At 41.6% G+C, this 27,389-nt stretch overlaps 3 protein-coding genes across 6 annotated transcripts; all 3 read left to right on the forward strand.

Annotated features, from left to right (window-relative positions):
* The first annotated feature begins 40 nt into the window (after window positions 1–40).
* On the forward strand, window positions 41–9,557 carry LOC128300517 (phosphatidylinositol-binding clathrin assembly protein LAP). Of its 4 annotated transcripts, XM_053036603.1 has the most exons (15): window positions 41–197; window positions 354–849; window positions 1,748–1,890; window positions 1,989–2,064; window positions 2,267–2,287; window positions 2,933–3,157; window positions 3,282–3,475; window positions 3,562–3,698; window positions 3,792–3,960; window positions 4,046–4,322; window positions 4,399–4,521; window positions 4,595–4,712; window positions 4,793–4,895; window positions 5,771–5,860; window positions 6,432–9,557. In XM_053036603.1, the coding sequence occupies exons 2-15, from the start codon at window positions 720–722 to the stop codon at window positions 6,657–6,659; spliced, it is 2,034 nt and encodes a 677-aa protein (XP_052892563.1). In that variant the 5' UTR covers window positions 41–197; window positions 354–719; the 3' UTR covers window positions 6,660–9,557. The 4 variants fall into 4 exon arrangements, with proteins under 4 accessions (XP_052892563.1, XP_052892562.1, XP_052892565.1 ...); XM_053036602.1 differs by having other exon boundaries at window positions 41–849; XM_053036605.1 differs by lacking the exon at window positions 5,771–5,860 and having other exon boundaries at window positions 41–849.
* A 299-nt stretch (window positions 9,558–9,856) lies between these two features.
* Window positions 9,857–11,758, forward strand: LOC128304084 (uncharacterized). The gene is made up of 6 exons (XM_053041216.1): window positions 9,857–10,055; window positions 10,127–10,367; window positions 10,429–10,517; window positions 10,588–10,935; window positions 11,007–11,090; window positions 11,151–11,758. The coding sequence occupies exons 1-6, from the start codon at window positions 10,029–10,031 to the stop codon at window positions 11,526–11,528; spliced, it is 1,167 nt and encodes a 388-aa protein (XP_052897176.1). The 5' UTR covers window positions 9,857–10,028; the 3' UTR covers window positions 11,529–11,758.
* Window positions 11,759–13,080: 1,322 nt separating this feature from the next.
* LOC128301661 (probable ubiquitin carboxyl-terminal hydrolase FAF) lies at window positions 13,081–25,837 on the forward strand. The gene is made up of 17 exons (XM_053038248.1): window positions 13,081–13,117; window positions 14,077–14,325; window positions 14,421–14,602; window positions 14,696–19,878; window positions 20,507–20,935; window positions 21,026–21,162; window positions 21,294–21,609; window positions 21,682–21,835; window positions 21,892–22,039; window positions 22,100–22,474; window positions 22,558–22,681; window positions 22,779–22,885; window positions 22,996–23,347; window positions 23,425–23,687; window positions 23,765–23,994; window positions 24,071–24,420; window positions 24,506–25,837. Exons 2-17 carry the CDS (start codon window positions 14,198–14,200, stop codon window positions 25,076–25,078), a joined length of 9,051 nt encoding a protein of 3,016 aa, XP_052894208.1. The 5' UTR covers window positions 13,081–13,117; window positions 14,077–14,197; the 3' UTR covers window positions 25,079–25,837.
* Window positions 25,838–27,389: the final 1,552 nt, after the last annotated feature.

Raw genomic sequence — 27,389 nt, forward strand, 5'->3', positions numbered from 1 at the left:
GAATGAAGAGAACAAATTAGATTGAAAGTGTGTACACGGGGCGGTGCGCTAGAGTGAGTGCGTATGCGTGGACAAAATCTTGAATTAATTAAATTCCAGCCGCAAATCTTCGTCCATCGGGTGAAAAGCGTGAAACACAGCGCCTCGATACGTATTCTTTTGAAGCTGTAACGACGAAGCACTACTCTACAAAAGGGGTAGAAAATATATTGCACATTCATTGCATCGCGCAAGCATTACGACACGAAGACAGAGTGTCGAGTGGAACCATACGGCGATACACGACCGTGACTGCGGTGGACGATTTGGAAGAAGATTAATTACAACACTTTTCGTACTCGCTGTTTTGATAGGTGATCCGGAGCGTGGGAAGTTTCTGGCAGAAGAAATTGTCCCGCACCATTGTGCGCTTGTTCGGCTGTATCCGTGTGTGTGTGTATGTTTGTGTGCTTGACGCGTGTGTCAATTTTCGGCCCTTGTGCGTGAAAAGCAAAAGCAAAGAACAGTGTAGTGTATAAGCGCAGTGCAACTTGCCTATTGCTAGTGGCACAGAAGAAGGGCAGCAAAGTGATTTTTGGTCAATAGCATTAGAAAGCAGCGACAGAAAACAAGGAACATAGACGAATTAAGTGTTCGCTTTGGCAGGTGGATCACCAGAATCGTACTGTAACTAGAACGGTGACGTCAGAAAGGATCTGAAAGGATAACGCGTACCGAACATGGCTGGCCAAACGATCAATGACAGGTTGCTGGCTGCACGGCACAGCCTTGCTGGACAAGGGCTTGCCAAATCCGTATGCAAGGCTACGACGGAAGAAATGATTGGCCCGAAGAAAAAGCATCTTGATTGTAAGTATCGATGTTGTGTGGTCTCTCGATGACGTATATACTCTAAAAACGATGGTCTGTCAAGTTGTTTCGGTGCAAGATTACAAAGCAGGTGCAAGCGACGGTAGAAGGACAAAAGGAGAGACGAAAGCGAAAGGAAGCAAGAAAAGAAATGAAGAGTGCTGGAGGAAAGGGGAGGGGGGGGGGGGGGCGTACCCTTGGCCCCGATGATTTTGGTTGCCTCTTATTGACATTTGGTGCCCTCGAACCTCGCAACACACACATATCTCGCGTTTCGCACTGGTTCTGTTGAGAGCCAGCGTACAACGAACCACCCTTCTCTGCTTTCGTCGCTTGCTCTGTAAGCACACGTCCTTGTTTTGCATCGGGGGACCATCCTAACACGCGGGCGCACTATCAACAGTGTGGAGATGTTAAATAATCGGTGTGAATGCATTTCTTTACATTCCATTTTTCATTCTCAAATTATGCTCTGGCGGGTGCTATGTGAAAAATGTTCTACTTTGCCGAACGACTGTTCGTTCGTTTGCTCCAGCAGCCCTCTTTGTGATTTGCTCAACAGGCCAAATTATAGCAACGGGCCTGTGGTTACTGATAGGAGTTAAAAAGAAAATAGTCAGATAGCAAAACTTGTACCGCCTGCTAGAAACAAGAATGACCAGCATATGTAGCACCATCGGTTCTGGTATCCTCCCTCCGAATGATAACGATAAACATGGTTCTGTTGCAAAAGTCAACGGCCCACTCCGTAAGCAATGTTTTGTGATTCATAGGAGGTTATTTATCCCGGCCTCGTAAAAGAGCTGTGAGAAGAATGTTTTTGCTTTATTACTAACGCACATACTTTACTGTTCCTCTTGACAATGGATTACATTTACGTGTTTATTCTATTCCTCAGATTTGGTACATTGCACCAACGAACCGAACGTATCGATTCCTCATTTAGCTACACTGCTGATTGAGCGATCTCAGAATGCAAATTGGGTCGTGGTGTACAAGGCACTGATCACAACCCATCACATGTTGGCCTACGGAAACGAGGTAACGTGGATCGCAAATCGATCGCAGATTGAATCGCTGTGATTGTTATCTGCAAGCCAATATTCACAAATATTTGTTTTATTTCACTATAATTGCAGCGATTTATCCAATATTTGGCTTCAAGCAATTCATCCTTCCAATTGAACAACTTTCTTGATAAGGGTGGAGTACAAGGTAGATATCAATTGCCAAGCAAAGAAACAACATATTGCTCTACACTAAAACTACTCACCACCAAGTTCTAATTGGCATCGAATGTAGAACATCGAACACTACAACAATCTTTTTACTAATGTACTGTTACGTCTCTCTCTCCTAAAACTAACCTCGTCTACCCTTCATTATTGTTTTAATTCGTTGCTAAAAACAATCGTAGGTGCTGTTGGTGCTCGTATGGGTAAGTAGTAGCCTCTTTTTCCTTCCTTATTGTTACGTACAACTAATTTACTGATTTCCTTATAACAAAAACAAAATTATCTATTCATCATCACCCTAGTCAGAGTGATTATAGAGCTTAACGTATTTTCACTTTGATGTACTATAAGCTGAAAAAAGCTCATCGTACAAAGCCACCTGTTTTATAAATAAGGTTACCCTAACAATGCTTGATGTTATGGATCCTAATTAATTTGAGTTTCACTGTTCCCACATTGAAAACATTTAGAGTTATCCGTCCTTACAATAATCATTTCAAACATTTATCTGTATCTATTTTAACGAATCGTAACCGTTAGCAGGGCTGACTATCCAGCTTCGGGTAAATAAAATCAAAGAACACCAGTGGCCACGACTTCTTTGCCGAGAATGAAGAAATTTTTAACGACTCATATTGAACCGTATTTTCATTATCTCTCCTGCTGTTACCGTTAACAGAGCATTTCTTTCGCAATAATGCTGAACAGAGACTGAATCAATAATTAATTTAAAACAAAACACTCAATAATACGTTATGGTCTAGTTTTGAAACCAGTAATTTTATAATTAATGGATTATGAGAAAATAAAGAGTTTTCATTCGAGCGTTATTACTATTTTATGTTTAGGTTATGACATGTCTCCGTTCATACGGCGTTACGCAAAATATCTTAACGAGAAGGCACTGTCATATCGTACAGTGGCCTTCGACTTTTGCAAAATGAAGCGTGGAAAGGAGGAAGGTTCTTTGCGCGTGATGCACGCCGACAAGCTGTTGAAGACATTGCCAATTCTGCAGGCTCAACTAGATTCGTTACTGGAGTTTGATTGTACAGCGAACGATCTTACCAACGGTAAGCAAATAAGATGCACATTGTGTAAACATGTGCGCCTTTTGAAGGAGACTACGATAGTGGGTATTAAGCATAATTTTATTTTTCAAATAACCAATACTTTCTTTTTGAACCTGGATGATAGGAGTTATCAACATGTGCTTCATGTTGTTATTCCGTGATTTGATACGGCTGTTCGCTTGTTATAACGATGGTATCATTAATCTGCTGGAGAAGTATTTCGACATGAATAAGAAACAATGCCGCGATGCACTGGATTTATACAAAAAGTTTCTTACTCGAATGGATCGCGTCGGCGAGTTTCTCAAAGTCGCAGAGGTAAGTAGCACTGTTTTCCATTTTATGGAAACTCTATTGCAACCGGTCTCGCTTACAGTAACTAAACTTGAACATAACAATTACAGAACGTTGGCATTGATAAGGGTGACCTGCCAGATCTGACCAAAGCCCCGAGTTCTCTGTTAGATGCGCTAGAACAGCATCTGCTGGCCTTAGAAGGCAAGAAGGGGTCGGCTGCAAACACTCCTACACAAACAGCAAGGTAAAGAATGGCTGAATAAGTTGCGACAGATTCCAGTTGGAAACCCAAACTAACTAAATTAATTCCATACCTCTATTTACACATTTACCACAGCAATCAAAAGAATGTTAAAAGCGGAGTTAATGCACTTACATCGACTAGTTCATCCTTTGGAATCGTGGCGGAATCCAGCAAATTTGATAGTCCCACAAACGGCATGATTGATGAGAGTTTGAAGGCTCAAGTTCTGGCTGAAGAAGAGGCTGCAATGAATCAGTACAAGGTGCAGAAGAGCAGCTAATAAGCAAAAGCATGATTAACGTATTGATGATGTTTTGCAATGAAAAATTTATTTCTTATTTTGACAGTCAAAGGTATCATCACCCACAACGGCTACAGCTATAACAAACCCATTCCTGTCGTCGCCCACCACTAGTCAAAACAACATTGTCGATCTGTTTGAGGCTCCGAAACCCGTACAGGATCAGCAAGCATCTGCTGCTTCGTCCAAAGCATCGGATGATCTACTGCAACTTGGAAATCCATTTGCAGATGTTTTTGCTACACCAGCACCAGTCGCTACTACTGTGCCAGTAGGAAATACTAATGCGTTTGCAGCCCCGAATACATGGATGGGAAATGGAGGTATGAATGCGTATTACAGTTGTGCAATGATTGCATGTAATTTCATGGTATATTTTAACATTTCACTCACTTATAGGTTTTAACGGTAGTATGGCAACGGCTGCAGTCCCAGGAATGGCTGGGCAAGCGATCCAGGGCAGCGACACTTTCGTTTCCGATAACAACTTCACTTCTGTTTTTGGTGGATTGGAACAAAATGGTAAACGATTTAAAATAAGCACATATTTTGTACATTAATGTTCATATAACATGACTTCCCCTATTGCGTGCAGGATCCAGCGCACCTCCGGCCGCTGCCTCTCAGCCAGGCAAAGTATTGACCGGTGACTTGGATAGTTCATTGGCGTCATTAGCCGAAAGTCTTACCATAAATAAGTCCAGTTGTGGGAAGTAAGTTTGTTCCCAATCGTCTATGTCCTTTTAAGTGTAAAGATAATTTTTGTGATTTTCTTTTCTCTTTTTTGTGATAGAAATATGCAATGGAGTTCACCGAAGACATCAGCAAAAACTGGTTCGGCTGGATGGTCGCCCCAACCCCAACCGGCCACTAATCAGACCGGTTACAAACCAATGGTAAAAATCAATTGCAATGAAATAACAAACAAACATAGCTCTAATCTAACATCTTGTATCATGATCTTCCACTATCATTAACTCAGACTGACAATTGAAAGTTGGTTAGTAACGTTGCTAGTCATTATTAATATACCACTATTACCTAATTCGAATATCCTTGTTCATTATATTCTCTTGAGAGAAAATAATCGATCCCCAGTTCATATAATCGTAATACTAACACCCTTGATAGCACATGAATATCGAGTTGATAAGGTTCGAAATGAACCTTTCTTTCGGTTTGATTTTATTTCAAATTAAATAATTTTTTAATGGTCGTGTCTTGAACAATAAACAGTAAATTTATAGCATAGTTTAATTTGTCCCCGCGTAGTATAGTTTAACATGATCATTAACTTCTTCTTAATGTTATGTAAAAAAGCGTTAATTGCATTAAAAATTCGCCCTACATGCATTCTTATGCAGATATCCAACTTTTAAAACTACCGCCAGTGTAATATATATGTATTCGGATTGTTCGGATTTGGCTTACATACGTGAATGCAGTAGTATTTGTGCACTTAGTATTTTTTTAAATATTAGTCTATTTTATTCGTCTTACAAGTTGTTAATTTAATTTTTATTTCTTATCTTTTTCTTCTTTTTCGGTAAAATTTGATTTCTTTTCTTTTACACATTATTCTACTTTGATTAACGTGTGCCTTATGTTTCACTTCTGATGTCCGCTTGAATGTATGATTATATGTGCGGTAATGTCGATTATTCCTATGTATGTATGTTTTTGTTGGTTTTGTTTATGTGTAATGGGGATTTATGTGTTGCGTGCGATTTACCCATTCGGGGTGTATACTACGGTTTCGCTGTGACACAAGGCACAAGGTATGGCTGTTTTTCCAGTTCCTAGCACAATACATCCCAGCACACACACTCCCCTTCCCGTAGTGCCAGGATATTACCTTCAGGTAAGCTACTTTTAGTTTTATGTTATGTTCATCTGATATGTAATCACGGAATGAAGAGTTTACTTCATTCTCATATGTTTTGTCACCTGCTTCTGGTTGTCTTCTGTTAGGTGCTACAACACAATGTGTAGCTTTTTGTTGGTATTATTGTATAACGCCATGAAAGCATACAGATGCTAGTTAATGACGTAGATGTAAAGCGTGAAATATTTGACGAAAAAAATATTGTACTATAATGTTTGATACATGTTTTGATTATGCGTAAATACACGTGTTGCTGGCACAAATATGAGGTTTTGTTAAAAAAGGCCATGAAGCAATGCTGTCGATAACTCCTAAAAAAGGTTAGCCCTTTCAGGAATGTGCATTATGTTTTGTAATAACATGCTTTATTTGTTGTGATTCGTTTATATTTTACGATGAATTGTAAGATAATATTTCGAATGTAGGATATTAAATTGCGGTGAAATTTTGTACGGTGTTGATCCATCTAGTTTAATACCTTAGACAGTAGAATATCGGTAGTACGTAATTACATGTGATATCTCTCATTCTGTAAAAATATTTGCAGCAAGGAATGACCCAAATCAGGCCAATGATGGGTGCTACCATGTCCGGAACAACACCAGCGATGGCCCCAGGAATGGTCGCTACCGGCATGGCATCCCAGCAACCGGTGCATACTAGTCAACAACCGATGCACATGCAAGCAGCTATGATGCAACAGCCAGCGACAGCAATGCCTTCCGCCGCTGCTGCGACTGGCAATATACAGTTGGATCCATTCGGAGCACTCTAAAGCAACTGTGCACATTATTCAGGCACATATGGTGCAGACCGATACCGATACCACATATACATATACGCTCTTATTATGTGCTGTAGAACATTAATAACGAATGATTTAAATAGCAACGCGCTTAGCTAGCGTACGTATTCTGATTAATATGTTTAACTGAAATCTTGCATACCACTGAAAATGGCGAATGAAAGCAAAAACGGGAATATTAAAGCAGTAGGGTAAAAGATAAAGAATTGTGAAAACAATCGGTTACGTAATGCAGTCAATATCCCTGGAGGAAAGGAAGGATTGTGTAGAAGGTTATCAGATGGTGGTATATAATTAAATGAATGCAATATTTGATCTAGCTTTTTGTCATTGGCGGACACTTACAGTATCAAAGAACCCATTTCAATGTAAAAATCACATAGAGTAATGATGAAGGATAACGAAGAATAGGGTGAAAAGTGCGCCTAATCCCAATATGCGTACTCAGCTGTACTGTGAGTATCATATTGGTTATGTTGAACTATGGATATCGGTAGTTTATTGCAAAATGAAGGTTAATTGACAGATAAGGAAGATTTATAAACGGATGGTAGTAGCGAGCATAGAACGGCAGTGTATAATTTCGATTCGGAACAGATGTGCTAAACCTACACCAACCAACTTTTCCGAGTCGTTTGAATGATTCGAAATTTTATGTGTTGTCAACAAGCGTTAAGATACAATGAAACCATTCCAAATATCGACAACCATCCTACTGCATGAGTATGCTATACTGTTCTAGAGCAACTGATGGCATATTGTTTCACACGCAGGCGTGAATTATAAGTGTCATTGAATAGAAAAGCCTGTAGTTTCTAATCATTCCAAATCGTGATTTCGGTGTTTGCAGAGTTCAGCAGGAATTCGAAATGCAGCAGAACACTTGTCATATGCAGGTGTATTGTATTGTTTTGATTTGAATTACCGACACCTATTTAATTCGGTCGGTCGGTGGGTATAAAGAATTTATTTGTTAATAGGATCTGTAATTTTCACACACGCTGCAGTATCATATAAGAATATCAGTAACAATAATAATAACGAATGCATTGTAAATGATGTTAAAAAATTCATTGTAAGAACCACGCGCATAAGGCTGCGCATATTTCCCCGCAGTAGACAGTGGCTTCTTCGGCAATATATTGTTAGTTGTTGCTTCTGTTGCAGTATTATCGCTGCTTCGACATTCATATATGTATCTAACGAAATCCTAAAACTGAAAAGTTGTTGTTCTCTATTGAATATAGTTGTGTTTACAAAACGGCTAGCAAAACATGGCAAACTAGATGGTCAGACTCTAATGGCATTCTCTTCGCCCCATGTTCAAACGGATTAACTGTCGGGATGGATGCCGCCGACTCTCCCCTGTGTCTCCGCAAAGAAGTGCAAATACTACGAAAGTAGACAGTAATAATAACGACATAAGTAATCTTACAACACCGACGGAACACAGCATGTACTATCGTGGGTGAAGGAATCCGTATGCATGTATTTATGAATATAAATATGTAGTAATATAATATCTCTATTGTACACATTACTGTATTTTCTCGGCCGCTCGATGTGTGCCTACAGATTGCAAGAAAATACAATAAGTAAATATATTTTATTGTACCAGAAAGATACACTCATATACATACATACATATGTATGAATATATATACATACAAAACACATACTTCTTGCTGTGAAGGAAGCTTAACATATAATACTTAGAGCGTAATTTGTTGTGTTTATCCCCTTGAAAGCAGATAGTGCAATAGGGCCAGTTGTTTACTGTGGTGACGATGACGATGATGATGATGAAATTGTGACGGATAAGACAAAATGAGTGTACTTATCGCGACCGGCAGTGTAGCGAAAATGCAAATGAAGGAAACAGAATGACGTTCGTATTGGTTTATCCTTTTTTAAAGCTTTTCGCAAATTGAGATGAGATCAATTAGTTACTTTTGAGATTGCATGAACGCATTGGTGCATTGATTTGTTACTTGCCTACTTTTAAAGAGACGCTTCCTATTTTGCCTGATAGCCGCGCCAATACGTTTGCATGCCATAGAGCGAGCAGTAAAGAAGATATTGTAAAACTGAAAATGAAAGGTTTGCAAATAGTTTTATAATTTATTTGCAATTTAACGTAAAACCTTCCGTTGAATTATTGTTGTACTCGTTTCAGACGGGTCTAAGTACGAACTAAGTATCAGACGATTTCGACCAAGCTTTTGTTAAATTGAAATACTACATATAAACTTCCGCAATTACGAAACTGAGATGGTTACATGCGTATATATATATAAAATAGGACCCAATGAATAAAACTGAAAAAGATATAGTAGGAATATATCAGAAGTGTGTGTTTCTTACCCATCTGTAAATAGTTGCCAATTCATCAATGGGCTAAAAATATGCAAAGAAACAATTATTCTTAACGTTACAATACATGTACGATTTTATAATCAACGATTCATCTAATTTACAATTTTATAATCCTTCCCACATTTCTGCATTGCAACGTTGACAATTTTACATATCGTTCATCAAGATATACGTTTTTTTATCGTTTAACGGGATATCTGAAGAATATTGCAAAAAAAGTATTAATTTGAAAATTAATTTTGTATTCATTCGTAACATTCTTTCCTGGTTGGTGTTTGTTATGCAGTGTCGCAGCTAACACATATGCGGGTTGGATTAAGTATATCTGAACTTGTCGGAGATCAAATGCAGTCGTCGAATGGAATACTGCAGCGATGTCCTACTATAGCCTAGTCTGCACGACGTATTTTGGAGTGTTAATTCGAAAAAACGGTCTATAATTTATTGATTTTAAACAAATTTTCTATGGTAATATGCTGAAATGAATCTTTGTCATAGCTGCAAATGAAAAATAAAAAATCTAGATTGCAGATTTACTACACGTTGATTCATATAAATACACATTTTATTTGAAATTTGTTGAATCCTTTGAACCTTGAACAGTTGAATTAAAAAGCGTTAAGCACTTGGGGGCGACACAATTTTTCCCGCCAAGAAAATCATCGATCTTGCAGGGGTTTTCCACAACTTTTGAACATTGATGACCAACAGCGTTGCGTACTGAACACGGTAGTGTAAACCAATCTCTTCAGAAAATAAAGTTGGCAGTAGAGAGAAGTCTCAAACCAAAACAATCGCCACACAGGACCAGCTGCACACAAATTGTAAAATTTGTGAATTTGCACAAAGATTTAGAAGCCACGATATAAATTAGGTGAAACAACTCGTTTGGCCGATGCAGTGTACGACCTTTGAAACCTTTGCATCTCTCCAGCAGTTCTTATCATCCCGTGTCGGAAAAAAATGCAGTCATTACAAATCCAGAGAAACGTGAGCATCAAATGGAATACGGTATGACGAAGCGATTAGTAAATGAATGCTTTTCCTCTTTTTATTTGCAGCCAGTACGAGATCAGAAAACAGTTTTGCTTTTTATAAATCAAATAAAACAACATCCCTGTCTGTGGGATCAATCAGATGATTATTACAGGAATATAACTGCAAGAAAAGAAGCTTGGTGCGCGATAGCTCGGAAAATAGGGCACAGTGTTTTGGTGCTGAGAAGTAAATGGCGAAGCTTAACGGTCCATTACTTTAAACTTAGAGACGACATGGAACTGAGAAGGAAGGGAGAGAATCAAGGTGAGTGAAGTGTTCGAAAATCCAATTCTATCGTATTAAACTTGTACGAGTTTTGTTGCAGGCAAGCCTTGCCTAAAGCCAACTTGGTTTGCGTACTGCGCAATGGAATTTTTGGGAAATTCCAAAAATGTTCGCCAAAGGAGAGGACAGGTATGCAGCATTACTTTTATGCACAATACATGCAAGAATTCAAAACGATCTATGGACTTTTTTTCTTTAGCATAAAGAATATCTAATTCTGGGCGAAGAACAAAACACAGTTCCGGAGGAATGCGAACTGAATGAGTTAGTCCATTTAGAAGAAGCCATAGAGAACTATGAAGCGACCATAGAGGATAATTTAGTAGAAGCAACGAACGAATGCACCGTAGCTTATGATATGACGAATGGCAATGTAGAGGAGGGCACTTTACTGGATCAAGAGCTAACTAATGCCGACGGTGGTTTAACAGATTCTGAAATCTCTCTTGAACAACGTTACGTAAATGAAAAACGGAAATCAATGCTGCTATATCAGTTGAACGAAAGACTCGAGAAACAGCTACATCAGCAAAGAGCGGAAGTACAGGTAGTAAACAATTAAAAAATCTCGTAGATAAGATGGCAAATAAGTAATCATAATATTTTGCTTTTTTCTAGCTGCAACAACTAAAAATTTCATCTTTGGAGCAAAAATTGAAATTCTCTGAACGAAAATTAGCAAAATTGACAAAAATGCATCAGGTATTCTTTCAATTATTGACCATAAATAAAAAAACTACTTTATACTTTTTTTATTTGTAGGAGAATTATAATTCAATTGTATCAGACGAAATAGACGACGCAACAGAAACGTTAGAAGATGGTACATCTTTTACGATCAACGGTGCAACTGAGGCAAACGGTCAGTGTGATCCGTTGTACGACCCGACAGAGACAGTCAATCGAAACAGTAACTCAGACCCTATTCAGTTAATGAGTAGTTCCATCAAAAAGATACAAAGTGTTATTGAGAATTTGGCAAATCAATCAAAGCGTCGTTATGGTGGTTTTGGAGAATTTATGGTGCGCGAGCTTAATGAGATGGATGAGATAACTAGCTTAAGATTGATTAATGACATGATATCGATGTTGAACGGGGAACGAAATGTTCATCGCAACACTAGAGCCCATGTGGAATGATCATCTATGGAACACGAACCGATTAGTATAAAATGAAAGCGGTAGAAAAAGCAAACGTATGAAATAAAAAAAATAAACTTGAACTATACCCGTACGAATTTCAGTATGGATCTTTTTGTACTGATGAAGCGATTAAGTTATAGGGCGTTTTATGAATGGTAAAAAATGCAAAATTGGAAACGGGAAATTACCCAACGAGAACAGTTGGACCTTTGCTGAACAGAAATAAAAAGTGCTCGTTCTAACCGCTGTTCCTCTTCTGCTTGCACTCCCGCCGAATCGAAAGCTCACTCGAAAATTATTTTGAACCAGACGAATACTCTCATGCTGTTCGCTTCTTCGGCATCATGCGCTCTCGCTCGTGCTCATTACCCAAAGGCCTTTTTTCTGGAAACTCGGAACTAATCAGGACCGATTTACGTCCTGATTTGGTACCTGAATAGGTTCCAAAGGAAGCAGGTTGGACCTGAAACGAGGTTAAAACGCTTTTATGACATTAATTGTAATATTCCCAGCCTGCTCAGGTCTGTATTTCTGTAAGGAAACTACCGAAGAGGAAGCGGATTTGCACTCGGTGATGGACGGGAGGATGGGCGATGGAGGAATTTGCAGCAGTAACACGGCCAGATGAAGGGCTACTTCCTCGGTCGGAGTTATAATTAGCACTGCTTGGAACTGAGGAACAGCTAGAGGATTTAAATCAAGACTTACAGGTATATCCGGAGTGCAAACCACAAGTAGAGTAGTTTTTGCGCCGGCAAATTTCTCGCGCAGACGTTAATAATCCTTGGAAGGTGTAATACGAAGCGCAAGGCTAGATAACGACATCTGTGGCACGATATTCTACTGGTCTGCATCAGACGATCGATTTGCTGTTCAGAAAACCCTTTTTTCAGAAAACAACACATAATTGAACTCTGTCCTTTATTTAATATACTCCAGTTATGCGAACTTGAACAAAAAACTATTACATTTTGTAGTTGTTGCGGTTTAAGATATCACCATCTCAGAGATAGTTTTATTATGTTCTAGATTTCAGAATGTAGCGACAGATGAATGGTGCGCTCACGAAATTAGTGCTGCGCTCTCCAGGTAATGTAAATGTGTACATATTTGTGTGCAAAGTTGGCACGCGTGGTGTGCAGCGTAACATGACATTTTTACAGAAGTTTTCAAACTCCGAGCTTTGGCATGCAGAAGTTTTCAAACTCCGAGATCCGATTGCTCACCTGCTCTAATTTTTTCCATAGCATTGATGATACGGACAATCCAAACTTTTTTATGGAAAACGGTTCTCTGTAACTTCTCTTGTTGCTACATCGGACGTATGTTTTAGGTTTTTAGTATTATAATATTTTTTATTTTTTTGAGAATTCAGAAATATATGAAATCCAAATTTTATTTGATGGACTACTGTCTACGATGCCGGGTACCGTAGTGAGCTTGTTTGTTAGTTGGGTCTCTCTATTGTCATTGCCGAATGACAGATGGACTACAGCCCTGGAAGACAGTTGTTGTCATTTTTCTTGTGTAGTTTTTGTGAATTGGCGAAGGAAAAATCTACTTTTTATAAGCTCCGTGGAAGAAGAGTAAGGAAGATTTTTCCAGATGAGTTTGCTCGGTGCGTTAGCTAGCTGGTTGCTGATATTAATAAACCAAAAATCTTGTCGTCATCCGTTTGCACGTTCGCGTTGCTGTTGTGTTTTCCGTTCCCGTTCCAGGGACAACGAAAAAAGAGCAAAATATTAATTTTCTGTCGGCCATTTTGGCCGGTATTGGTTTTCGGTGTTGCAAATAGAGTAAAGAGCACGGCAGACAGAAAGAGAGAAATTGCGTGCGAACATAAGTTGCAAGGAGAAGAACGAATTGCGAATTCAGTTCGATCAAAAACGCATCGCCACCGCCGAGGGAACAGTTGAGAATGAAGGAAGATAGATTGTGCATCGGTTAGCATAATTGCAGCTTCCCATGGTTGATAAAAGTAGTTGATCCAATCGGTGCCTTCCATTCCGGGTGTGTGTAGTAGGCTTGCCTGATGATTAAGGCGTGTTGAAGGTGGTGTCAGATATTTTTTGTTGTCGAACAGAGCTTATGAGGTCTTATCGATTTTCCAAGCGTATTACTTATTACCCACCAATTCGTGCACGGGCAGGATTTCGGAGCAATGCTTTGTGTTTCGTCGCTCTGTGTTTGGGAGATATAGTGTGCAAACTGGTGCTGGCAAGTGTGCTGTCCTGGCAAGCGCAAATCGCAAGAGTGTAGTATGATGTATGCTCGTTGGAGATAGTGTTCGTCCGCGGTTAGTTATTGCGCAAAGTTTCAACACTAAAGGGCAATAATACAAGGTGCCAACATGTTCGAAATTTTCAATAGCTACATGATTATTTTTCTTGTAAGCTAAAATTCTTCCCTCAAACCGATAGTTCCTGGCATCGTTTGCTAGATTGCTGCGTTGTGATATTCTGGCTAGTTTTTGTGTGTTTTCATTTTGATTTGACGAAGAAGTCATCGAAAATGTGAGCAAAATTGCATGTGTGTAGTAATTTAGATGGTGGTGATCTTCTTTCCGTAGAATAACATTTGAGCTGCAACAGACAAGCGAATCGTTCCGATAAAAAAAATCTTAGATTTACTACAAGCAAACGACGGGGACGTGTCTCGTTGTTGCTATGACATACGATACCGTCAGCCAGTCCATGGAACGTACCAATGGGAAAGCGATGGAACAGCGGGATAATGGGATGGTGGCGACGACTGTGAATGAACATCAAATCGGCCATAACACAGTGGAAAATGCGTGAGTGTCAGCGAGAAGGTGCCTGTTGCGATTGACAGCGCAGTCTAATCGGTGCAAATTTTTTCTTTGTTCTTTGAAAATCATTTTAATTGCAGTCACAACAGCACCACCGCCCCCAGCGCAGGTAACAACACATCGGCTATGCTGAGTAGTTTCCCCGTGGATAAGCTTGCCTCCTTGAATGCGAAAATTTCCAACTCGAGATGGGTGGTCCCGGTGCTACCGTCTCAGGAATTGGATTGTTTGCTGGACGCAGCGATTCAGCTATCCACCCTGGGTAAGTGAATCGTCCGGAATGGAAGGATATAGCTATATAAAAGAGTCGTCCCGTTGATTGCATCATTGTTTTGTGCATTATACGTTTTTAAAGGTATCGATGGCGATTGCGAGCCGTGCGTGCGTTTCTATCAGAACGAATTAGCCATATCGTTCATCAACATCCTGACCGATGAGGCCGTCATGTCGTGGAAGAACAACATTCACGTTTGCATTTTCAAGTCGTGCTGCAAGTTTTTGCTACTGGCCTCGTTACACATGGAGCGGGATAATCAACCGTTGCTCGAACTACTGGCGATTGTGTTCGACCCGGAGAATAAGTTCCATATGCACAATATCGCAAGGCAGCCGGAAAACATGAACACACCGCCCCCACCGCCTCCACCACCGGCACCGGCAGCAACGTCGTTGGCCAATCCGGTTACGACGTCCACTTCATCCTCCTCATCGTCGTCCTCGTCGTCCTTGCCCGATAGCAGCGAGAGCAGCACCACTACCAGCAGCGCTAATGCACCGACCGTATCGACAAAGCAGGCACAGGACGAGGTTGCAATAGTGTGCTATGCGAAACAACCGGTTGAAACGAAAAATCCCCGCGGATGGTTATTTAACTTTATTAACCAATTCGGCGTTTACAATGGATTTGAAAATTTCCTGAAACGCATGACGGTCGCAATCGAGCAACATCAACGAGTGAGTGCGAGTGATGAAAAAATGGATAAGGCGCGTGACGCTAGTGGTGGTGGTGGGGAAAAGTGCAAAGGAAAAATTTCATTGCAGCTGCTGCATGCGTTGCTGCGCCCGTTTGGGCTGTGCGCCGAGTATCTTACCGTCGATACGATCGAGCGGTATCTTCTGCCCGGCTGCCGGTTTGTGTTAACTGTGCTTGAGAGTCTCTCCGATGCAGAGCTGAAGCGTGAGGTAGTGTTCGAGGGCAAGAATGATTTTATCACCGGTATTGTGAAGTTTGCTCGTGCCTTGTTAACGCGTGTGCCCGGGCAGGAGAGTCTGTTGAATGAGCTGGAGATGGCCCGTCTAAAGATCATACTACGCGTGCTGCAGATATCAAGCTTCAACGGGAAAATGAATGCACTGAACGAAATCAATCGTGTGCTGAGCTATGTTTCAATATATCCTCACCGAGGGTTGATTGCGGAAGAGGACGGCGATTTTCTCAGTGCGAACAGGATGGCGATGTGGATTCGAACCAACCGAGTGTTGGCGATAGTGTTGAGAGACTCTCTGCATCAATCGCAGTACGTGGAGAAGCTAGAAAAGATACTACGCTTCCTGATTAAGGAAAAGGCGCTCACGTTTGATGATCTAGATGCAGTGTGGAATGCGCAGGAGGGCAAACATGAGGCGATTGCGAAGAACGTGCACGATTTACTGGCCAAACTCGCCTGGGATTTCAGTGCAGATCAATTGGATTATCTTTTTCGGTGCTTTCAGACAAGCATGCAGAAATCGGCCAGCCGCAAACAGCGCGAACGCTTGTTGGAACTGAACCGTCGTCTGGCAGAGGATGACAAGAACGGGATGATGGCGCAGAAGGTGTTAAATATGTTCTGGAATCTAGCCCACAGTACCGACACGCCACTGGAAGTGCTTGAGCAGGCACTGCAATCACACGTGAAGATCCTTGACTACAGCTGCTCACAGGAACGGGATGCACAGAAGGGTATTTGGCTGGTGAAGTGCGTGGAGGAGCTGAAGGGACGGGACGAGTGGGTGTTACCAGCCCTGCGATTGATCCGGGACATTTGTTCGCTGTACGATACCACCCCAAACCATACACCCCGAATACAGCACACAATGAATCGGCAGAAAATTATCGATCAATTGCAAAATGATCATAAGCTAGTAATTTTGGTAACAAACAGCTTGACTTGCTATATGAACCGTGTGCGGACACTGGTGGCGGCTGATCCAACATTGAAACCAACTAAGCTGCGTCTCGATAATCGATATCCCCATCCGCAACAGATTCAGGAGCGGTTAGATTTTTTAAAGTTTCTCCTCAAGGATGGACACCTATGGTTGTGTGCAGATCAGGCGAAACAAATTTGGAACTCACTGGCGGTGAATGCAGCGTTCGACAGCGATCGTGAGGAATGCTTTCGCTGGTTTAGCAAACTGATGGGTGAAAATCCAGACCTCGATCCGGGCATCAATCGTGATTTCTTTGAAAACAATCTGCTGAAGTTGGATCCAGTACTACTGACGGAGAATGGAATTCGATGCTTTGAGCGTTTCTTTCGGGCAGTGAACACAAAAGAAGAGCGAATTATTTCGGCAAAACATCACCATCATCGCAGTGCGTATGTGCTCTACAACAATGGTGAGGATCTGATCGGGAAGGATTATTTGTGGCGTGTGATCACGGCCGGTCAGGAACCGATTGCCAATCGAGCGATAAGCATTCTGAACGAGATGATGACGGTAGGCCCCAGACAGTTGGCCGACATGAAACCCTACCACGAAGCGTTCATTGAAGAATGTTGCGAAAAGTTACGGGCCATGTTCCAGAGTATGGAAATGCTGTTACGCGAGTTTCCTTCTCCAAAGTCGGCGTCAAAGAAAGGGCAGGAAAAAGAGGCAAATCTCTCTGCACCGTCCGCTGGTGGCGAGCTGAGCACAGAGCGGATGATTGGCGAAGATGATGGTAATGGCGGTATTAATGGAGATGTGGAGCGTAAAAAAATGCTGCTAATCGATCAAATGTGCCGTATGATCCGAACGCTCCAGGAATACATCCGTGAGTGTGATAGGAAGTTTCCCGGAGATAGGTTTGCGCTTCCCCTGTGTCACGCCGTCCGTGGGAGACACATTGAGTTGATAATTAAATTTCAAACCCCCGGGCGACAGCTTGACGACATAGAGATGATGAGCCACAGCAATGAGACGATGCATTCGTTCAAGCGTAATCTGTTGAGGCGTATCAAGGTGCTGAAGGCAAACGAAATCCGCGTCGATCTGTACGACAATGGCACGAACGAGCTTGTGATGGTACCGGATGAGCAACAAACGTTAGCATTTTATGGAATACGAGACAAGATGTCACTCATTGCGAAACTTACCCCTGTGTCGTCCGGGCTAATGGCAGCCGGTTCACCGGACAGTTCGAGTGAGAGTAGCTCCGGATCACCGCCACGGAACTATGTGGATCCCAGCAAGCAGACTTATCATCAGCAACAACACGGCCATAATTTCCCCCACCAGCAACAAACAATGGTGCAGCAGAATCCCAATTATTTGCACGGCCAGCATCAAAGTGCAGTTTCAGTGACCCAGGCCTACCAGCAGCACCATTCTCGACATTTCCTGCAATCTGGGTCAGAATCGGAGGACACATTACCCGGGGTGTTGATTTCGCAGAAGCCTCAGTACGCAAACTTCTTCCTGCAAGTTTACCAACTGGCCAATGCACTGGAACACGATCGTTTGCGTGATAGTGTACGATCGTTGCTTCATCTGCTTCCGCTGGATCGTCTAACAGTGGGTAACTTGTATGATGTGTTCAACACTTCCCAAGGTGCAATGGAAGACGTTCGAAAGGCTGCGATGGAAGCATATATGACCACTCATGGTACTGGCGGAGAGCTAGATACGGTCGCTTCCGGTGGTGTGGTAAGTGGGAACGAAGCGGAGATCAAGGCTGTGATGGACGCGGCAGAATTGGAGTCATTGGAAACCTTTAAATCGTTATTTCTGACTCCACCGCCAGTTCAAATCCTGTACAATCTGGAAATCCTGGAAGCAATGCTGCTTCCCGCCAGTATTAATCCTTTGCCAGCGCCCGCACATCCAAACACGGTCGCCGCAACAATCAACAGCAGTGTTAAGGATTTTGGTGGAATGGGAAACGACGTAACAATTGGAGACAATGCAACTACATTAGGATCTGTGTTGGAGTTTCAGTATGCATGGTTCAATTGTGGAGCAGCTGATTTTATCGTAGGATTGTTGTCCGAAGAAGACTTTCTCGCCGGTGCGGATAGGCATACGAAACGGGCGTGTTACCGATGTATTATGCGGCTGGTGAAGTTTTACTTCCTTACCGTAGGCTATCTCGTACCGCCACCTACCCTCTACGATCAAATGTGTCAGTTCGATCTGTTCCATGCCCAATTGAGACGGTACACGCCACTGCACAATATGCTTCGTGGTGGATTGCGTTGTGAAAACACGCTTAATGGCTTTGCAAAGCGACTTGCCTCGCACATTGTGCAACTAGACATGCGTCCCAGTATGGTTGATAGCCAAGATCTGGTTGCTTCACTGTACCGCGGCGAATGGACGTTTCCGGCTGTTCGTACTATAAAAGCAATCATGGAGGTGGCGTTGAGAGTGTCCAAGGATTGGGAGCCGGTGTCGTGGGATTCTTTAAAGGAACGCGCTTTTACCTCACGTTATGGTTCGGTTGATGGTGGAAATGCCGATCAGACAGCAAATGATATAGCCGATGGAGAAAGTAAGGATGCTTCCTGTGAAAATACAGCGGAAGAAGTTAGCGTCACAAGCAAGCGTAGATATAGTACGAGCAGCATAGGCAGCAACTGCAGTAGTGGAAGCGATAGTAGCTCGAGTAGTTGCTGCAACAGTAGCAGCAGTAATTCAGTTGGTCTCGGAGTTCCAATGCAGCAACAGCAACTCCCTCATCACCAACAGCAACAGCAGCAATCACATCAACAACAACGCCACCATAACCACCGAGATCATGACCTTCAGCTGGTAGGCGTCGTAGACCGCAGTCATGATTACGAGGTGCTGCATGTAGCTCTGGAAGTGATGGGACTATCCCTGACGCTGCATTCAGATGCAGTTAAAGCGCTTAACAAAGAGGACGGTCTGTGGGATAGTTTCCTTGGGTCATTGCTACTGTTAAATCCGTCCCCCAAAATGCGAACGTTGGCGCGGGAACAGTTGCTAGCAATGCTATCAGGCGAAGTGTCGGAGGAGCTGCTACAATCCATCGTGTGCGTGCTGTACAGTATCTGGCGCAAAGTGAATCATCGAACAGAAACGTGTGCGGATTATCTACAATTGTTTGCACAGCTGTTACAATCCAAGGAACGTAACGAAGCAACGCTCATCGATGCCGAGGAGCTGCTGCAGACCGAGATCAAGTGGCTCTACTGGGTGCGGGACAATGTGGTGGAACATGGTAAAACGCTTGTGCACGAAGAAATTCTGGAAGGACATTTGTGTCTCACCAGATCGCTTGTGTTTCACATGAAGCCAGCGGAAAAGCGTCGTTTGAATGCATTGTTAGTGGTGAGTAGCAAATTGTATTATTATTCGTTTCTTATTATCCGTTAATATGCTTCTTGGTGGATTTACTAACAGTCTAGAATTTAAAAAAATTAAACTTTTTTTTTGTTATTTTAAAGAAAACGTTTGAAAAACATTCAAGCATTATTATTAGGTATAAATTATCTCTTAAAAGTTGTTTTGGGTTTAATTACAGTTTCATTAACCAATTTTGAGTTTGGTTGAAGTTGAAATACACTGTAAAATTACAGGAAAACAAACAAAATGATTTATTTTGTAACAATGTTGCCTATTAATATACCACTAATGAGCTAAAAACGATCTATCTTGCTGTCTGAAAAAAATGGTTGTTCACTAACATGTGTCTATCAAAGATTTGTTTTGAAAGTTCAGTTCATATTTGATACACATATACAAAATTACATACACACTTCAATGCAAATCATTGAATTAGATCAAAGACTAAAATTAAATGTTTTCCAGTCATGCTCTGAATCTTAAAACAATCCTATACTATTAGTTATATACAACCGCGGCTATTTGTTTGCATGTCATGTTCTTAAGATAGATAACATCAAATTTGTGAAATGTTATGTTTGTTGATACAAAAATTTGTTTACCTATTTTACAGGATCTAGTGAAAGAATTTGTCTTCAATGCATCATTCCAGTACATTTATTATCGACACCGTAAGGAGATACATTTTCAGTTACCTCCACCGGTGTGTCGTACTCCAAGAACTATTTCCGCTGCAATGGACCTGATCGTGGCCCTTAGTCACAATTCAGTTGAGCTGACGACCACCATTTCTATGATGTTGAATGATATGTTTTTTGAAGACATAGAACCGATCCGCGAATGGGAATATTTGCCACCGGATGCGCCCCGTGCCCTTCATGGGTTCTGTGGATTAAAGAATGCTGGTGCTACGTGCTATATGAATTCAGTTCTGCAGCAACTTTACATGGTTCCGGCACTGAGAAACGGTATCGTACGGATTCATCGGGCAGCCATTGATCATAGGGAAGATTTCAACGAAGATCCAGATGGGCAATCATTGGTACGCATGGTACATAGGACCGAAATTGTGAAGCTTTTCGCTATTAAAAAAACTGTTATTAATTCTTTTCCCTCGTTCATAACCTTTCAGCTCGGTATCCAAAAGGAAGATGATGGAGGAAAAAATTATCACATAGGGATACTGAAGTATGTGATGGTCATATTCAGCTATCTTGGTCATAGCGCTTTACAGTATTACGTACCTCGGGGATTGTGGAGACATTTCAAGTAAATATTTCTATTTTCTTTTTTCAATAAACCATTATTTTCAAGAAAGGTTCAATTCAATCAATATATCTGTATATTAGTTTTTACTTACTTTTCTAAAATTTGTTGTATTTATATACTTTTCTTTTTAGACTGCAAGGAGAACCAGTCAATCTGCGTGAACAGCAGGATGCGGTTGAATTTTTTATGTCCCTTTTTGAAAGCATTGACGAAGGTCTAAAAGCCCTGAACTGCGAACAATTAATGTCTGCCACCTTGGGTGGATGTTTTAGCGATCAGAAAATATGTCAAGACTGTCCGCACCGGTACAGCAAGGACGAACCATTTAGTGTACTTAGTGTTGATATTAGAAATCATAGCTCGCTAACGGATTCGCTGGAGCAGTATGTTCGTGGTGAAATACTAGAAGGTGCCGATGCGTACCACTGTGATAAATGTGATGAAAAGGTATGTATTTAAAGGAACAAGATATATTTGAGGTATTATACAATGTTTTCTATTACTTATTCATCCATTTAGGTCGTTACAGTGAAACGGCTGTGCGTTAGCAAACTGCCGCCCGTACTAGCAATACAGTTGAAACGGTTCGAATATGATTATGAACGCGTATGCGCCATCAAATATAACGATTATTTCGAATTTCCTCGCGTGTTAGATATGGAACCTTACACGGGTTAGTGTGATATCATGTACTTTGCTATCCCTTATTTATGTTACATTTAATTTCAGTATCTGGCTTGGCAAAACTGGAAGGCGAGGTTATTAATGTAGAGCCAAAGCAAGAGGAGCAAGGATCTACGCGCTACCAACTGACCGGAATAGTGGTACACAGCGGTCAGGCTTCGGGTGGTCATTATTATAGCTACATTCTGCACAAGTTCGTTTAAAGATTAGCCTTTAGTTGGAAATGATGATAATGTATGACTTTTTTTGACAGGAATTACGCCAATGGCCAAAAGAAGTGGTACAAATTTGATGACGGCGAGGTAACGGAATGCAAAATGGATGACGATGAAGAGATGAAAACGCAATGCTTCGGTGGTGACTATATGGGTGAGGTATATGACAACAATCTGAAACGCATGCAGTACCGCAGGCAGAAACGGTGGTGGAACGCTTACATGCTGTTCTACACGCGCAACGATGTTTACTATGCGAAACCACCTAAGAATGCATTCTGGTGGCGGCTGAGCTCTGTTCCGCAAACGTCACATATCAGAGCCCAAAGCAAGTCTATTGTCGAGAGTCTATCGTTGGCGCAGAGCGAACATTATTATTTCCACATGGAACCGAACGTAGAACGTTGCATACGGTGTGTACAGGTTTTTTAGCGGTTTAGTCCTTTGTATTGACCGAACATTCCATTTATTATGCTTTTTTGCTTTATAATTTTAGAATCCAAAACATTCGATATTTGCACTCTAGAATGCTGTTTTCGACAGAGTTTTTCACATTCATGAAAAAACTGACAGAATTCCCGATTAAACCAAAGAATAAAGTACCAGTCTGGTTACTGCTTGTAAGTTGAGATACGCGATGTTAAATTAAAACTTTGTATGGAACGAATTCTAGTATGATAGTACAACTGATTGTTTTTTTTCATTGTAATCACGCAGAAAGGATTGGAGGATGTTTGTTTGCTGAAGGTCCGGTTGGCATCAAAGTTTCTATTCCACACTGGTTTTAAAACGAAAAAAACCATTCGAGGGCAAGTAATGGATTGGTAAGTAATGCAAAATTACACCTTTAGAGTAGAGTGAAATTTACATTGATACATTGATTACATAATATTAATGATAATGAATAATGATTATCACTTGGTTTTACGTAAAGGTACGAAATATTCCGCGTGCAGCTAGAAGGAGCCGTTTTCATCCGGAAATGGTTCGCCGAAAACGTACTGCTGGATTCTCCTGGTCGCTTATGTGAATATTTGCTGGCAGCTCCTCTGCCAGAGATTCGTTCCTGCTTTGCGAAGCTTATTGTTTCCTTTTGCCATTATTCGGCTGAGGACGAACCGGTGCCCTGCTTTGATGGCAGTAATCTGTGCGAGCAAGTGTTGATTGCGGTGCTTGGCCTGTTAAAATCTGATGTTCCGGAGCACGGTAAACATTTGCCCCACTATTTCAGTCTCTTCTCTATGTACGCTGGCCTGGGATATAGGGAAGAATGTCAGCTAATTAAGGTAAGTGCTTTAACAAGGCTATGGTATAGCAGTTAGCGATTAAAATATGCGCAACTTCCATTATTTCTTACGCTTAGCTACACGTGCCAGTGCTCTTTATGAGAGTTGCAATGGACGATGGAACGGGACCGACGATAAAATATCAGTATCCAGATTTGAGTAAACTGCACCACGTCGTATCGCATTTGGTTCGTTCAATGGATGTGTCGGCACGATGCCGAAGCGCTGTTAGCGGAACAGCCGTGCTGCCAAACAAATACATAAACGACCATATAACGCGAAAGAACGCTTTGATTCCGATGTCTGAAGACTGTATAGACTATCTATACAACAGAAACGGGTATGTAAGACGAAGTAAAGATGTACATTTTTTTTCGTATGAATATGCTATTTATTTTATTTTCCATCTGTTTGCAGATACATTAAACGTTTGCTAGAGGATGTGCATGTTGGTGAGGAGGGTTTTAAACTGCTACAATACTGCTGCTGGGAGAATCCCCATTTTTCCGGTATAATTCTAATGGAGCTCCTGTTCCAGTGTGATTATGTGTACTGGCATGACATGAAGCACTATACGGATTTGCTTCTACACATATTGCTGATTGAAGACTCGTGGCAGGGTCATCGTATAATGAACGCATTGTTGGGTATGTTTTAGAATTTTGTTCACCGGTGTTGTGCAATTGGGTATAGTATGTGTCTTTTTGTCCCCTTTCCTAATAGGTGTCGGACACGATCGGGATGGTTTGCTGGAGATTATCAGACGCAGCAAATTAAACTACCAGAAACGTGCCTACCAATGCATCAAGTGTATGGTGCATTTGTTCTCAAAGAGTCCAGTGGCACTTAATAAACTGCATACAGATGCGTCACTCGCAAAACAGTGGACATTAGCTATCGAATGGTTGCAGGAGGAACTGGAGAAGCATCGTACGACTGGTAACAGCCAGTACAACTACAATTCGTGGTCACCGCCGGCGCAAAGTAACGATAATACGAACGGATTTTTGTTGGAAAAGTCGCAATCCGTTCGAGATATTTTACAAATGGCTTTTGATTTGTGCCCAGAAGAGGTGAGTGTTTTGGAATATGCGTTAGTATTGTTGGTGTCATGTAATTTCTTTCACGGTGTCATGTTTTCTTTTTTAAATTTTGCAGATTCAAGACACTGAAACAATGGAACATCAAGTAATCTGTCAAGAGGACGGTGTAATCCGAGCGGGAGACGATGCTGAAACAGGATCGATACAGGGAATTGTGAAGGAAGTCGATAAGACGCAACAAGTTTCGCCTGTAGTATCCGTGATGGGTTTAACTGCTGGTACTACTAGTGTCATGCATGCCCACCCGGCATCATTAACCTCCGGGACCGAGGTAATGGGATGCGGTGATGGTCAAAATGGCCCAAACGATGAAACGGCTGGTGATTCGAGTGATCAGGGCAAAGCGAACATGTCCCCAAATGTGAAACAACTAGTGGGGGTAATATCTAACATTGATATTAATTCCGATAACTCTTCGGAACAGCAAACGAAATCAGTGAAACCGGAAACGTCGGCACACAATGAAAATCAGCCACAGTCGACGCTTACGACGACCCCGATGTCAACGGTGTCTCCATCGACACAATCGGCTCCACCAGCCGCGACAACGCAGCCAACCTCGCAGAGCACTGTAAACAAAAAGGATCGTCCTGGTCGTTCTGGTGACGGGCAATCTTGCAGCAGTTAGCAAAAAGAGAAATGACACATCTGAAGCATATAACCCGTAATGCGAACAGAACCGGTGACGTGGTTCTGCGATGTGAAATATGATAGAAGTGCAGCATACGATTGTGGAAGCGATGGCCTCAAGGGTGGAATATAAGCAAAACTATGATACGCTAAAAGAAATCGACTTATGTAGCTAGTAGTTCTTGTCATTTTGTGCTTGAACTAGTTTAAAAACGAAGAAAATGGTGTTGGAGCACCAGGTGTGAAGAAATCATTTGTATCTGTTATTAATAATAGTGAAGAGCCGCTGCAGCGGCAAGAAAAAACCACGAAACAAGAGTTAAAACCGGCAAACAACAGAACAAAGTATGAAGAAGTACACCGCATGCAAACACGAAACGCCTCACACAAATAACAAATAAACACTTTAGCCTATACAATTGATGAAAACACATTTCCTTTAATGCCATTGTAGTAAACAAGCGATTGAAATGAATGGAGAAACACATTTAACTCATGATAACCCGACGAGTGTGGTACTAGGTGGAACTAGGGGTAGTGTTTGCTTACTGCCGTTACTAGTCATAATGAATGGCAAAGGGAGAGGATATAAGAAGCAGAGCACACACACATACACACATTAGAAAAAGATAAACTATGGAAAGGTCTGTGAAAAGCAAAGTAATGTTCTATAACATACCCAACAGAATCGCCCCGACATGGAAACACACATAACGCATGCTACAATAAATTGTGAACAAATATAAATATGTTTAAATTATTGGACTATACAAAGATAAACATTGCAATTTTGTTTCATTTTTTTCCTTGAGAAACTGTTGTGTTGACTTGAAAAAAACGAGAAAAGAAACATAATTCATTGTAAAAGAATTTGAACCAACTATGTTGTGGCTTTTTTTATTATTTATTGAACAGTGTATGAAGACGTCCTTTCCCAATAGCTGTGATACTAACTTTTACTGCAGGAGCACGATGCACTTCTTGGAAACAATGGAAAAGGCAAAACTATTTTGTATTCGATACTAAAGATTAATTAAGTTTGATACACTATTCTCTATTATCCCTAATATCACTCCTCTACAAGCAATTTTTGAAAAGCTCCTATTTTGTTAGAACGGCCAAGCCGTATCGACTTATTTTATCACGTAGTCAGATAGTCTGCCCTAGCTACGGGGGAACGGTCCGGATGAGATTTTGTCTCGGTCCTGCTGTGGAAGCTGGGTTTTATACACACAGTGTACACAAATGGCCACAATGGATGGAGTGCAGTGCAGAGTGAGAATCTCGTGCATGCTACCGGAACCGTGCGAATCTCATCGGGGACTGAGACAGCGGGACGGACTCTCATGTCTGCAATTTAGTATAGCTATGCAAGGTGTCATGAGAAGCGCGGGCTTCTATATTCGGGACATGATTTTCCCCCGTTCTCTTGAATTACTTGGATTCGCGGATGACATCGACAACTTCGAACGGACATCTGCGGTGTGCGAGGCGTACATCCGGCTGAAACTTTAAAAATTGGATTGATTACCAATGCGACGAAGACAACGTACCTGCCTGCCGGAGGTTCTTACCGTGCGTGATAGGGCCCACCTGGAGTGCAGAGTGACGGTACCGATCTGAAGGTTATAGAGGTGTTCTGCTGTCTACCTACGATCGAAACTTACCTACAATCTAAGCAACGAAATCCGTAGGCGCATTGTGATGGAGAATCGTCCCTACTATGGTCTCTAGCAACTCCTACGATCTTTCAGAAGACTTTGACAGGAAACGAAATGCAGCATATAAGGTACACTGATACGTTCGGAAGTCCTCTATGGTTACGAGTCTTGGACGATACAGCCGGAGGACGTCAATGCTCTCGCCATTTAAGAACGCCGGGTGTTACGCACTATCTTCGGTGGTATTTGTGCGTAGAAAAGAAGAATGAACCTCGAGCTAGTCGAGCTGTTTGACGGAGCAGACATCCTGACGGTGGCCAAGGTAGGAAGTAAACGATGGTTGGGGTACGGGATGCCGAACTTATACCCTAGAAGGAAAGAGTACATCGGCAACCCATTCAGCAAGTAGAGGTACGTAACGAGCTAGTTGACAGGATAAAGTGGAGCGTAGACTTGACGGAGATAGGATGCAGCTAGGAGTGGAGTGACGACCAGGTCCCGAGACCCGAGATTCCTAGAAACGGAATGATAGATTGGCCATGTCAGCACGGCCGTTGTGTTCAACTACGAATGGAACAAGCAGCGGAAAAAGTAGAATAAGAACATTTCCTCATATTGCATTGCAAATTCCAACTATTATGCTTGATT

Source organism: Anopheles moucheti, chromosome 3 (assembly GCF_943734755.1).
Source record: "Anopheles moucheti chromosome 3, idAnoMoucSN_F20_07, whole genome shotgun sequence".
NCBI classification, from domain to species: domain Eukaryota; kingdom Metazoa; phylum Arthropoda; class Insecta; order Diptera; family Culicidae; genus Anopheles; species Anopheles moucheti.